At 36.2% G+C, this 14,840-nt stretch overlaps 1 protein-coding gene across 2 annotated transcripts in view; it reads right to left on the minus strand.

Annotated features, from left to right (window-relative positions):
* The window catches only part of LOC145248262 (zinc transporter ZIP11-like), a 272,606-nt gene that overhangs the window by 158,047 nt on the left and 99,719 nt on the right, over positions 1-14,840 (minus strand). For both annotated transcript variants that reach the window (XM_080110135.1, XM_080110134.1), the window contains one exon: positions 6,965-7,123. In XM_080110135.1, coding sequence (XP_079966261.1) covers positions 6,965-7,123 — 159 coding nt within the window. The remainder of the gene's footprint in view (positions 1-6,964; positions 7,124-14,840) is intronic.

A 14,840-nucleotide genomic window follows, 5' to 3' on the forward strand; every position in this document is an offset into this window, starting at 1 on the left:
CTGCATAATAAAATGGATTTGTAAAAGAAAATGTACCGAAATTTTAACATGCTGGAGCTGCTGTTTTGCATGAAAAATAAATATTTGGATTCTGAAATGTAACTATACTGTTATTCTTTGCTCTGTTAAATTTAACATACATTGAGCTTGTAAAAAAAAAAAAAGGGATTGGTATACACAAAGAGCGAAATATAATTGAAAAAACATATTTTACTAAAACAACACACACACGTATATATGCACACATACACACACACATAGTGTACATGTGCATGATATTCCACATGGTTCCCATGACCCTGGCTTTAGGCAAAGGTTGCATGACCTGGGCCAAGCTAGGACAATGTGGGTTGGGACAGAATTTGCAAGCAGACATAGACATTTTTTTTTTCACTTTTCCCCAAACTGTGTGGTCCAGAGCAAACCAGAAGATGAAGAGATGGGGAAGTGGTCGGGGGTGGGGGTGGGTATGTCTAGAAACAGAGGAAGAGGGTGGTGGTGTAGGGAAATGTGGGAACAGCTAAGTGCTGGCAAAAAACTTTCTGCTGTCTTTCCTTCTTCTAGCTTCCTAAGAGTGCCTCCCCTTGCATGAGATTGTGGTGAGAGGGGAAGGATGACATGAAAAGGAGGAGACGAAATGAAGAGGGAGGAAAAGTGCAGTATACAGAGAGATGAAGAAGGGAGTAAACGAAGACAAACTAGTTCACTGAAGAAATGATGAATGCAGAATGGGGGGAGGGGAGGATAAGGTAGATGATGGTATTTTGGAGAGCACTTTTCAATAGAAAAGTAGAAAGAATATACGAGGGGCATTCCAAAAAGTAATGCCTTGATGGATTCATTTCCTAACTATGCTGACATCAACTGCATAGGCTTCATAAACATTCAACAGGCGCCGGTGAATGTTGATCGGTTCAATTTTTTTTTTTTTTTTTTTTTGCATGGAGGAACTCAAAGGCGCATCCGTTTCTCATAAACGTCCAAGGCATAGGTTGCTTTTTTACTCTCACACCATCAATATCTGCAACAGAGAGATGAAACTTCCAGGTCATGAATGCATAAGTTCAGATTGGCAACCACCTGTGATCCATTAAGGTGGAATAAAAAAAAATAAGAGGCCTTACTTTTGGAACATTACTCATATATATATATGAGTGATGGGTTGATTCCAATATTTTCCCCGATTCCGATACAATTACAGATTCCAATTCAGACTCTTTATAAATCTCTAAATATTTAACTATGAAGTAGTTATTTTTCCCAATTACCATAAAAACACATGTTAAGCGTGCTGATATTTTCATAAATGTAAAAGCCCCCTTAAGTAAGACACTCTATCAAAACCCCCAATACTAATGATTACTACAATACTATCTCATTGATTACTGTACACACAATAACCCTAATCCCTGAGTGGCCTCCGGGCCTTGATAAGGTGACCACCATGTAAAAAAAAAAAAAAATCTATAGATTTTAGTTTTAATATTAGTTTAAATTCAATAAATATTTATTATTTTATCATTATTAAAATTTTGCTTTTAACAAAATAAAAAAAAAGAAGACAATTAAAAAATCGTTTTTGGCATCAAAAAAATAGGTACAAATTTTTCTTATAATAATATTGATTCCAATATCCCTAAAATAAAAGTTCCAAATTTTCCAATTAATTATCCCAAAACTAATAATGTATATATATATATATATATATATATATATATATATATATATATATATATATACACACACACAGGATGTCCCAAAATGATTTGACACATTTGTTGGTAAAAAAAAAAAAAAAAAAAGATTAAAAAAAAATTAAATAAAGAAAAAAAAATTTTTTTCGACCTACAAATGTGCCAGATCATTTTGGGACATCCTCTGTGTGTGTGTGTGTGTGTGTGTGTGTGTGTGTGTGTGTGTGTGTGTGTGTGTGTGCATATATATGGAACACTGTGTGTATATATATATACATATATATGGGATGTTCTGCATCCTGTTATGCTATGTTGTTATAGTAATAGCAGTTATGAATATAAAGCAGTTATGAATATAAAGCAGCTATGAATATAAAGCAGCTATGAATATAAAGCAGCTATGAATATAAAGCAGCTATGAATATAAAGCAGCTATGAATATAAAGCAGTTATGAATATAAAGCAGCTATGAATATAAAGCAGTTATGAATATAAAGCAGCTATGAATATAAAGCAGTTATGAATATAAAGCAGTTATGAATATAAAGCAGCTATGAATATAAAGCAGCTATGAATATAAAGCAGCTATGAATATAAAGCAGTTATGAATATAAAGCAGTTATGAATATAAAGCAGTTATGAATATAAAGCAGTTATGAATATAAAGCAGTTATGAATATAAAGCAGTTATAAATATAAAGCAGTTATGAATATAAAGCAGTTATGAATATAAAGCAGTTATGAATATAAAGCAGTTATGAATATAAAGCAGTTATAAATATAAAGCAGTTATGAATATAAAGCAGTTATGAATATAAAGAAGTTATGAATATAAAGCAGTTATAAATATAAAGCAGTTATGAATATAAAGCAGTTATGAATATAAAGCAGTTATGAATATAAAGTAATTATGAATATAAAGCAGTTATAAATATAAAGCAGTTATGAATATAAAGTAGTCTGTATATATAAAAGGCAAAGGTAGTGCGCACGCGTTTTTGTATGTCCAAAAAAGGCTGGGGGGGGGGGGTCCGAGAGGGTTACTATTTTTTATTTGTTAGTTGAGTCTCTTATGCCACTCAAAAAACTGCTGCTTGATTCATGCAAGATGGTCCAAAAGCAGTCTGAAGCACTCCATACGGTTCTGAGGCATTTTTCCAAGTTTAAAACAGAATTTTATTGCATATTGTTCTTCTAAAATGTCCTCATGTTCAGATTGCATTTTTGAAATTCACCAGCTGTGATAATCCAGCTTTAGTAAGGTGTATTCCAATTCCTGCTGTAGCTGTTTATTTGAACCTGAAATCATAAAAATTGGTCAATCATCTCATAAGATGGCTTAGGGCCGACCACTTCCCTAGATGAGTTCATAATTAATGGATACTCTAACTTAACATCTAAATCTGACCCCCAAGATCGCCATGGGCATGGAATATGTGACTACATTAAAGATGGCTTTCCGTGTGGTAGGGATATCTCCAGAGAAGTCCCTAATTTACCTTATATGTGCTTCTGGGTTGCACTTGCTTACAGCACTGCATTTATATTTGCCCTCAGTTGCCCCCACAACAGCGGAGTTACTACCTTTAAGAGCATATCTGAGAAAATTGACCACATCCTGTCTGCTTATGCTTTGGCTAACATTCACATCTGTGGTGACTTCAATGTCCACAATGTGGAATGGCTGACCCACTCAAACAAGACAGATGATGAGGGGAGGTTCTGTCATGACTTCTCCATTGCCTATGACCTCACTCAGATTGTTCACGAACCCACCTGTGTGCCCGATACTACCGGTCAGTATGCAAGCCTTCTAGACCTTTTTCTCACAACTTGCCCTGAGCTATAAAAGAGTAATAAATAAATGCTCAGTCTGTTAAATCCAATGTAGCTGAGCAGCAGCTTGGTTCCCACCAGTTTTGGCAAGTAGCAAACAGGATACTGAACAGAAGCGTGCATTCTATCCAAACCATCATCTATGGACCTGAGGTCATCTCATCAGCATCATACAAAGCCAAACTCTTTGCCAAGAGAGAGAGAGGCAAAGAGGTCACCAGAGAGAGAAAGACAGGGCTAGAGAGAGAGAGAAAGAGAAAGACACAGCTATATAGAGAGAAAGACGGAACTAAAGAGAGAGAGGGAGGAGGGACACTGAGAAAGATAGACAATTCAGAAAGAGAGAGGTAGCATTGAGAGAGAGAGAAGAGAGGAAAGAGAAAATTAAATGTAAAAATGAGTTGGAAGAAGGAGAAACAGAACTTTTTTTTTTCCAATTTTTATTCATTTTGTTTCCATTGGGGATGGAGTATCCTACAGGATGCTACACATTCAGGCATTTCAGACACTTCAACCGAAAGATCTTTTTAAGATTCTAACTGGCTCTTTAAGAGCAATTGTTTCAAAACGAGTGCAAAGTGTCTAACAAAATCTACTTCACCAAACGACAAGTGGAAGAAAAAGAAGAGAAAAAGATTAAAGTAGTTTATGGATGAGAAGAGGAAAAGGAATCGGAGAGAAAGGGTGGGGGGTGAGGGAGACAGGTAGGGGGAGCAGACAGGACAGAAAAAAAAAGGAAGGAAAGAGAGGGAGAAAGTCACTAAAACGGATTTTTCTTATAAACAAATAGAAAATAAAACCAAAACAAAAATTTGTTCAGAAAACGAAAAAAAAAAAAAAAAAAGATGAAGGTGGCACATGGACTAATGTAAAATAACATTTTTTTTAAAAATGAGGATGGTGTGTTTTCATGGTGGAAATCAGGGCAAATATGTGATGATAGGCGAGCGTGGGGGGGGGGGGTCCTTATTTACCCCAACCTATAGGCCACAGTTTCTCCCTCCCCACAGGCTTTTTTTATATACACATTCAGTATGGGAGTATTCAAGATATATAAGATGAAGTTACCACTGAAATCACTGTAGAATGAGATCTCTCCACTTTCCCCCTCTCTCTACAGTCTTACATCTTTCTATCTCTCACTCTTCCTTTTCCACCTAAAGTGATGTCAGCTATTGCTCCCTTCTCCCCTCTCCTGCCCCCCACCCTGAACTCCAGTCATTCCTATGTTTGTAAAAAGGAAACCAAGCTAAGATCTCTTTCCTTAAGGAAAGAAGGGACCACAAGCAATGTTATATAGCCCACTGACCCTAATAGCAAGCAAAACAAACCTGACAGGGTGGGTAACGTGGGGGCACTTTCTGGGGGGTGGAACTCATAACAGTAGACAGAGATATTTTTTTTTGACAATTGTGTGTGTGTGAGAGGGGGGGGAGACAAGAGGAGGGACATTAGAGAAGCAGAAGGCAAAGGTCATGGTACCTACCTACCTACCTGGTATTAAATTTGTCTTCAAAAAAAAAAAAAAAAAAAAAAAAAGTGCCTGTGAAAAGAAATCTATAAGAGTGTTCCTTCAGTTCTTTGATACAGCAGGGGCGCGGCTGTATCCATGCCTTCTTATGATAAGAAAGCACCAATCAACCTTCCCTTGGAACAGATTGGAACATGGTTCTGTATGTCTCTAGGTATTATCTCCTCCTCAGTTTATTGCAGATTGCCTGAGGCCTCCCCACCAGAGAATGTCTAAACGGCAAATCAATGCAAATTTTGCACTAATCCAGATTGTCTGTTTTTTGGATAAACTGGATTCTCCACTATAAATTGGCCTTGTGTCTAATTTTACTGCAGTCAAAAGCAGGTAATAACTGGATTAGTTTAGGTTCTTTTCTAGACTTATATTATTTTGGTTTTGATTTATTCAGACTACTATTGGGCGTTAATCTCAATGTTTTGGCTGATGTAACCCTCGACCTTCTACAGGTGCATCTTTTCCAAATCAAGAATCTACAGCCTTAGTAATAGTCATGCAGATTCACTAGTTCCAATTAGATCAGGTGCTGTATGTGCTTTTGGGTATGTGGGTATGTATAATACCTAAGGAACACCTAAGCCTTGCGCAGTTCCAGATTACCTTTGATAATCTAGTGGGTTACCATACAGGGGCTAGATGGAGCTCCTCAGCAGCGGTGAAGACAATCCATCCAGAAGAAGGAAAGTCTGTTGAAAAATAAAATAACAGGATAGAAAGGGGTCATTAACCCTGTAAGGTAATCTTCTAATGATGATGTCACAAATTTGTCATGAGCCTGCATGGAAGTAGTAAGGCTTAGAAAACTGTCACGAGAAATCAAAAAATACTTTCTCATGTTAGGGTGCAATCTAGACACTGGAGAGAACGTTAGACACGTGTCCTCGAGTGTCTAAGGTCTCTCTGTACTAGTGTTGGGAGGATTAATTGGAATCGGAAAAATCGGAATTTTGGGGGGTATCGGAATCAGTATCAGTAAAATTTGTGCTTATTTTTTGACACCAAGAATGCTTCTTTGAATTGTCTTTTTTTATTTGGTTTTGTTCAAAATAAAATCTTCCACCATTAGTAGTAATGTTAAAATAATATTTATTGATTTTAAACTATTAGTATCTGCAAATTTAACGTTTTTTTGTTTGTTTTTTTTTTGATAATCAGCACACACCCCCAAACACCTGGGCAATGCTGGGCACCCAGGCTAGTCTCTTCATAAAATAGTAATGTAATATTGAGATTATAATTCATGCAAAAAAAAAATGACAAAACTAATAAAAAAGAGTAAACCATTCGTTGCAAGCAAAGATTAGATAAAAATTAGGATAAACTACTTTACTAGAAAGAAGAATAAGGCGATTTCTTTTCAGTTGCATTTATATAATAAAATAATTACTGTTTATCGTCACAGAATCATTTTCAACCAATTTATTTCTTCATATTTGTGTCATACCATTCACTAAACCCATTTCATAACTATCAAACTTCCATGAAACAGAGTTAGAATGGGTGATGTTTCTTACAATTTGAGCTATGAACAGAATGGTGGTATTGATGGAAAGACTAAACAAATTCCATGGAAGCGTTCCTTTTTCAGATCAAAATCTAATTTTAAATTTTAAGCATCAGCTTAAAATTAAAATCAGATATGACAGAAGACTACTGGTCATGGAATTTGCTGAAAGATGGATGAAAACAGTAAACTTGTTCTGTAGAAGGAAACTAACTGAGAGTACCTGTTTATTTTGCCCGTACATGGGAGGGACAGGCCAAGTTCTCTTAAAACACACTCCATTTAAAAATAGACTGATACCACTCCTCCTATTTCTCCAAAAATTAAAATTATGTGTTTAATTATGTTTTTTTTTTCAAAACATTGTAAAATGCAAATTTTAACCAAAGCATTACTTACCATGACTGCGCTTCGGGAATAATATCATCAAGAACAACATAAATCATTGCTCCAGCAGCAAACGCCAAAGCATATGGGAGCAATGGTTCTGCAAAAGAAACTGCTAAAGCACCAAATATTCCTGCAATTGGTTCAACCATTCCACTTAACTGACCATACCTGCATGTGAAAAAAAAAACAAGAGAAAATATTTACTTTCTATTTCCATTGCTACATATTAGATTCAATACACACACATATATATATATATATATATATATATATATATATATATATATATATATAATTCCCCCAAAACATCTGGCCTTGATGGAGGGGAGACTAAAACTTGCTGCTATGATTTCAAATGATCTGAAATAACAGCAAGGGGAGACGTGATTCCAAATATTTCTCATGTTATATCTCCCCTCTTTTCAAAATAGAGTATGATTATGAATATCTCCAGTATCAAATAATCCTTATACACTATGAAATTGACTTTATGTATGAAAACCAAACAGCAGAGATATAAAATATGAGAAATATTTGGAATCAAGTTTCCCCTTCCTGTTATTTCAGATCATTTGAAACCATAGTAGCAAGTTTTAGTCTCCCCTCCATCAAGGCCAGAGGTTTTGGGGAAATATCAGATATTTTGTAATTCATATGCAAAACTAGGAAAACAAATGACTCTGATTGAAACATTTTATGGCTGTAAACAAGTGCCAAAAATAGACTCTGGGTGATGGATGATCTCCTTAATGTGCGACCTTAAGGGCATATGTCACATAGCCCACTACACAATTCAGGTCATTAGCTTTCCAACAAGCCTTCATTTATTAAATTCTGATCAATAGTTGCTGAGATTTGGAACTTATAAAATTGCAATGCAATAATAACTTGAATTCAGTAGTCATTGGTGGCCAGTTTATTTCCATCTATTCATGTATTTTTTTGTTTTCCTACTTCCACTGGTACAGGCTTGTTTTTAGCTTTTCGGCAAGTTTCATATAACAGGTTACACAGTGATTATGATGACCCAATTACTTGGGGAGTTCACATTTAAAATAGAAGGCTGAGATATGTGAAGTGATGTGTGTAAATGAACAGTTCTTTCAACACAGAGGGGAGATACATTATTGATGAAGGGAATACAGTCAACACTTTTGAAAGGGTCTCATATAAAGTTCATTATACAATACGATGAAGACAAAAGACATTACCTTGTGGTTGATGACAAACAAAGACAAAGGCTTACATAACAATGTGAAGACATTTATTTTCCAGCTGGTGATGAGAACGATGAGAATCTGATGCCTGGCAAAATCACTACATTTTCTCATCTTCCTCCCTTTCGCTTCCAAAGGAGTTTAGGCTAACTCTCTCTCCAACTCTTTCGAACTGAACTCTGACTTGCTTGTTGTCTGCCTCTGTTTTCAAACCCTAACTTAATTACATATATTGATCTATATTTCTTTGTGACGTCAGAACATGGCCTAAAATGTGCATGTTTTGCATGTGGATATTGCATGTCCTGGCAGCACAAAGACATTCCTTAATTTCATTTCCGCTGACCTAACTTTTTTTTTCTTTTTTACATAGGAATCACCACTTATCAAGGCCAAGAGGCCACTCGAGGATAATGGTTAAAGCGTGTACAGTAGAAATTGGACAATATATTAATCGTTAGTAATGGAAATTCGGTAAATTTGTTAACAAGTGGAGCGGCTCATCAAGAACTTATTTACGTTAAACTTGAAGACAACTATATTGTAGTCAGCTGGAAAGCAGGAAAATGGAAGACAATTCCACAGGCGTGCAGTTCTAAGAAAGAAGCTTTGTTCATGGAATCTACATTTAGGTTTAGGCACAGATAAAGTATGGGGAGAATTATTGATAGTGTTTTCAGCTAGACGAGGGTTTCTTGTGAAAGTTTGGCGAGGGGAGACCATAGACTGAAGCTCAGTCGAAAACTTTCCATGAAAATAACGATACAGCAGAGACAAACTCGCAACATAAGTACAATGGATAATTCCACTGCATTCCTGGAATCATATCTAAATAACAATATATATTAATTTTAACCTTTGACAACAGAGTTCGATTCCAGCATTCCCCTTTAATAATTACTAATCTGGGTGCCTGGAGTTGCCCGGATGTTTGGATGTGCGTGTTAAGCAAAAAAAATAAAATAATAGTGGTAAAAGACAGGCAGGCTCGAACTCGTACCATGAAGGAGGAAAAGAATTTTTAAAAATATGACGTCTTTGCTGTTGCACCCATTGCCAAACCGGAAGTGACATTTGTTTAAATTAAAACTAGTCAATCAAAAAGAGGGGATGACTTTCAAAAATATCAACGAAAAAAGCGACCCTCCCTGTAGAAAAGTGCCCGGTTAAGGGGGAAGGAATTAATATTTTTAGCCAATTTTTCAATATTTGTCGTCTGAAGGCTTGAGCTTCAAAATGATACCAATCTCGTGAAAATCCGTTGCCTCTGTCGAAAGTTTTAGGCGGATATACATACATACATTTAAACAGACAGGTAATATTCATATTATAGAATATATTCAACCCTAATTATCGGGATTTGCCCCCTTTAATATACAGCATTTCTATTGATCTATTTTTCAAGTTGTTATTTTATTAATACTTTTCAAATATATGCATTATTATTCCGCTGGTACAGACTTGTTTTTAGCTTTTCGGCAAGTTTCATATAATCCAACATATACAATTTCAAGAAGAACACAAAAAGGACTATTCAGAGATTGGAGAAGATAAAAAGGAAAATTGTAGAACAGAATAACTCCGTGCTATTCAATAATATTTGTCTAAATGAGAAAATGCTGCCTAAATATACACAGCATTATTATTTCTAGATTTGAAACCAAATATTTTATACTTTCAGTTAATGTTTACAGTTTTTATACGATAAGCTTACATTCTATATTACAGTATCAGAATCAAGTTTTAAAATTCACAGTTATTTTTTACTAGCAAGGCAACCCGACGTTCTTCAGGATTAAATGATGATCAACAAATGATTCACACCCCCAATATTTTTATTCTTATCAAAATCGGTGAAATCATCCATTTTTCAATCAAATTGATTGATTGCCGGCTCTAGTTGAGAACCCATCGCAGTGCACCAGGAGGAAGGTTCACATGCTTCTCCATAGTGACTTACTCCACAATACATTTTTTTTTACATGGGTATCACCACTTATCAAGGCTATTCGAGGATAAGGGTTAAAGAGTGTACAGTAAAAAGTGGACAATATAGTAATCCTTAGTAATGGAAATTTGGTGAATTTGCTAACTTATATGGAACGGCTCATCAAAAACTTGTTTAGGTTAGACTTGAAGACAACCATATTGTAATCAGCTGGAAAGCAGGAAAACAGAAGACAATTCCATAAGCGTGTAGTTCTATCTACGTTTTGGTTTAGGTACAGATAAAGAGTGGGGGAAATTATTGATAGTGATTTCTGCTAGACAGGTGTTTCTTGTGAAAGTTTGGCAAGGGGGAACCATAGATTGGAGCTCAGCTGAGCACTTGCCATGAAAATAATGGCAAAGCAGAGAAAAACTCGCAACATTTCTTCTGTGAGAAAGAGGTTGTAGGGAAGAGAAAAGGACATCCCCTACGAGTCTACGAAGTCTATTTTGAATTCTATCAAGGCAGGATAAGTCCTTTCTAGCAGCTCCTGCCCAGATGTGGCAACAGTATTCCATCCTTGGACATACCTGGCTCTTATATAGATAGAGAATTGCATCAGCAGTGAGATATCTACTGGATCGATAGAAGGATCCCACCATTTTTCCAGCAGCCTTGGCAACGGATTTAATGTATGTGCTCTACTTAAGATCGGTCTGGATATGACCTAAAACTATATCCAATGGTGAGGCCCCAGCTTGCGGGCCTTGGGGAGTGTGGAGCCACCCTTTAATTGGCATTGCTCCCATGTCCACTCTGACCCAGAGTGGTAGTATTTGTTAGGCTCCCAACTATGGGTTAAATAGAATCCGATAAAAAAAACAAATATACTCCATTAAAAAATCGTTCCTCAAAATCACTAGATTCGGCATTAAATAACCTGAAAAAGGTTGATATGCCGTAAAACAAAAACAACCAACCAACCACTTAAGATCAGGAGTAAAAGTCAAGCCCAGAAGCTTGTCAAAACATGAGGCCTCCCCAAGATGAGAGCCATTCATTTCAATTGATGCCAGATGGGGATCAGAGCATTGATGATGTAAAGATAAAAGCTTAGTTTTAAATGCATTAAAAGTAACCAGCCACTCCTTTCCCCATTGTACCACATGCTCAAGATCAGAGGAGAGAGAATCAGAGAGAACTTGGTCGTTTATGGTCTTAGAGGTGCTACCATAGATAGTAGTGTCATCAGCATAAATGTCCATGAATGATGTAAGGATGTGATTTGGAAGATCATTAATGTAGATCAAGAAGAGAGTTGGGCCCAGGATGGACCCCTGAGGGACTCCAGCATTAATACTGAGAGCTTCTGATTTCTGCCCATCAACAACTACGTTTATGAGCCTATCAGAGAGAAATGATTTAATAATTGAGAAGACATTTCCAGTTATACCGTAGCTGGAGATCTTGTGAAGTAAACTTTTATGCCATACCCTATCAAAGGCCTTTGATATGTCAAGAGCAATTGCCCTAGAAATGAAGCCTCCGTCGAGACATTCACTAATCCTATGAGATATAACTGTAAGCACATCTGCTGTAGATCTAGCAGAACGGAAACCATATTGCATGTCACTAAGAAGGTCATTTTTGCTGAGATGGTTCTAACACAGATTCCAGCAACTTACTCATGACGCACAGGAGACTTATTGGCCTGTACTGAGAGGGAGATGAGCGATCACCTTAATTCTTAAATACAGAGCATACTGATAAGATTTTCCAGGGTGATGGGAAGCAATTCTTCTTAAGACAACGCTTAAACAGTTTTGTAAGGATGGGTGCTAGTTCTGATTGAAGTCTTTTGAGTACTATAATTGGAATACCATCAGGGTCGGTTGCTTTACTGGAATCAAGGTTTTTAATTAGCTTGGCAACATCACGTACAGATATTTGTATATCACATAGCATGTTTTCTGATACAGGAGGAAATATTGCAGATTGGCGACCTTGGTCGCAAAGGGTAGAATTAGCTGCAAAGTTCTTGGCAAAGAGTTTGGCTTTGTCTGATGCTGACGAGATTACCTCAGGTCCATTGATGATAGTTGGGATAGAGCATGCGTTTCTGTCCAGGATTCTGTTTGCTATTTGCCAAAACTGGTGGGAACCAAGACGATGCTCAGCTACTTTGGACTTGACGGACTGAGCATACAACTCTCTTGCGTTCTTTATAACTTTTTTACAGTGGTTGCTGGCAGTCCTGAAAGCAGCTTTAGTCTCAGTACATCTATTACATTGGAAGCAATGGAAAAAGTGATTTCTGTGCGCAATGGCAGCAGCACATTCTGGAGAGAACCACGGCTGGCTGTTACGTTTTTTCAAGAGTATGAAACGGTCTATACCTACAATGAACCATTCCGTCAGGTCTGATACTATAGAGCACACATCCTTTTTAAACATGGAACGCAGAGGTAGATCTGATATAAATTTACGGAAGCTATCCCAGTCAGCCATAGAGTATCGATATATTGTACAATGGAAAGGTACATCTGAGGATTTATTACATTTCATTTTTATCTTAACTGATACAACAGAGTGGTCGGAAGATCCAAGTGGAGACAGAACGGAAGCTGAACACAGTTCAGGGCAAGTTGTGAGAAAAAGGTCTAGGGGACTTGCATACTGGCCATCAGTATCGGGCACACAGATTGGTTCTTGAACAATCTGAGTGAGGTCATAAGCAATGGAGAAATTATGACAGAACCTCCCCTCATCATCTGTCTTGTTTGAGTGAACATTAAAGTCTCAACAGACATGAATATTAGCTGAAGGATAAGCAGATAGGATGTTGTCAATTTTCTCAGATATGCTTTTAAAGATAGTAACTCCGCTGCTGTGAGGGTGATAAAGAGCAAATATAAATGCAGTAGTTTGAACAAGTGCAACTCGGAAGCACATATAGGGTAAGTTAGGATCTTCTCTGGAGATGTCACTACCACATGGAAAGCCATCTTTTATATAGCCACATATTCCATGGCCATGGCGATCTAGGGGGTCAGATTTGGAAGTTAAGTTAGAGTATCCTTTAATTACAAACTCATCTAGGGAAATAGTCTGTCCAATGGCAGTTTCACTTAAAAAGAATATGTCTGGTTTAGTCTCCTGTAATTGGGTTTCAACCTCTGGAAGGTTAGAACGTAGACCCCTGCTGTTCGAGAAGGAGACATGGTAATGGGGGTTCTATGTTAGAAGTTGGAGATTTGGGTTTAACTGTATTTTTTATTGAAACTTTTCATGATGGAGTTTTGGGAATTGTGGACTAGGTCGACTGACTTGCTTGAAGCAGGGCAGATTGTAGTTGACCTTGCACTGTAGAGAATCTAATGTTGATTTTATAAAATTATTTTATATAATGGCTTGAATTTAAGTTTAAAATGCAAAAGTCAAGTATCATGGTTTAATAGTGTTCTAAACAGAAATATTCATTTTGAATGTGCCCCTGTCATATCAAAGAACCTACTGTTGATTCATATGTCAGGCCTTTCAGTTTATGTGGTAATAAAACTTCTCAAATGCACTTGTGACGTTAGGCTGTGTAAGGTGTTAACCTTGGTCAATATCACCTGTTCCTTTTTTCATCGAATTATTTCGATTATCGATACTTATCAAAGACATTTTGATACAAAACCTATCTAAGAACATGCCAAGTATATAAATTACCTTTGTGTGAAATTTCATAAAAATTTGCCAAGTCATTTTTGAATCAATAAGGAAAGAACTCTCACACACACACACACACACACACACACAGAAAATTCCTTTTATATAATAGCAGAGATATTTCAATTTCAAGTTGCTTATATTGATATTCATTAATTTCAAAATGTTATAATTTAATTAAATTTGCCAGCAAACAGGTTATTTTATTTTCAAATTTAAACGCTCATTATTATATGTTACTTTTCGTGTTACTGGTTTACGTTTCCTTCCCTTACTGTAAAAACTCATATGTGTTTATATAATTCATTTCTTTTTTTTACATTATCACCGTCTTCTTCTGTTAGATAATGGGAACGTTAAAAGCATTAATTAGCTATCATCTATCTATCTTCATATGTACACTATCTATCTTGATAGTACACTATCTATCTATCTTGATAGTACACTATCTATCTTGATATGTGCACTATCTATCTATCTTGATAGTACACTATCTATCTTGATGCGTACACTATCTATCAATCTTGATAGTACACTATCTATCTTGATATGTACACTATCTATCTATCTTGATGCGTACACTATCTATCTATCTTGATATGTACACTATCTATCTTGATATGTACACTATCTATCTATCTATCTTGATATGTACACTATCTATCTTGATATGTACACTATCTATCTTGATATGTACACTATCTATCTTGATGCGTACACTATCTATCTATCTTGATGCGTACACTATCTATCTATCTTGATATGTACACTATCTATCTATCTTGATAGTACACTATCTATCTTGATATGTGCACTATCTATCTATCTTGATAGTACACTATCTATCTTGATATGTACACTATCTATCTATCTTGATAGTACACTATCTATCTTGATATGTACACTATCTTGATGCGTACACTATCTATCTATCTTGATGCGTACACTATCTATCTATCTTGATAGTACACTATCTATCTTGATATGTACACTATCTATCTTGATATGTACACTATCTATCTTG

This window comes from Euprymna scolopes, chromosome 26 (genome assembly GCF_053919585.1).
Source record: "Euprymna scolopes isolate OS-2025 chromosome 26, ASM5391958v1, whole genome shotgun sequence".
Classification (NCBI taxonomy): domain Eukaryota; kingdom Metazoa; phylum Mollusca; class Cephalopoda; order Sepiida; family Sepiolidae; genus Euprymna; species Euprymna scolopes.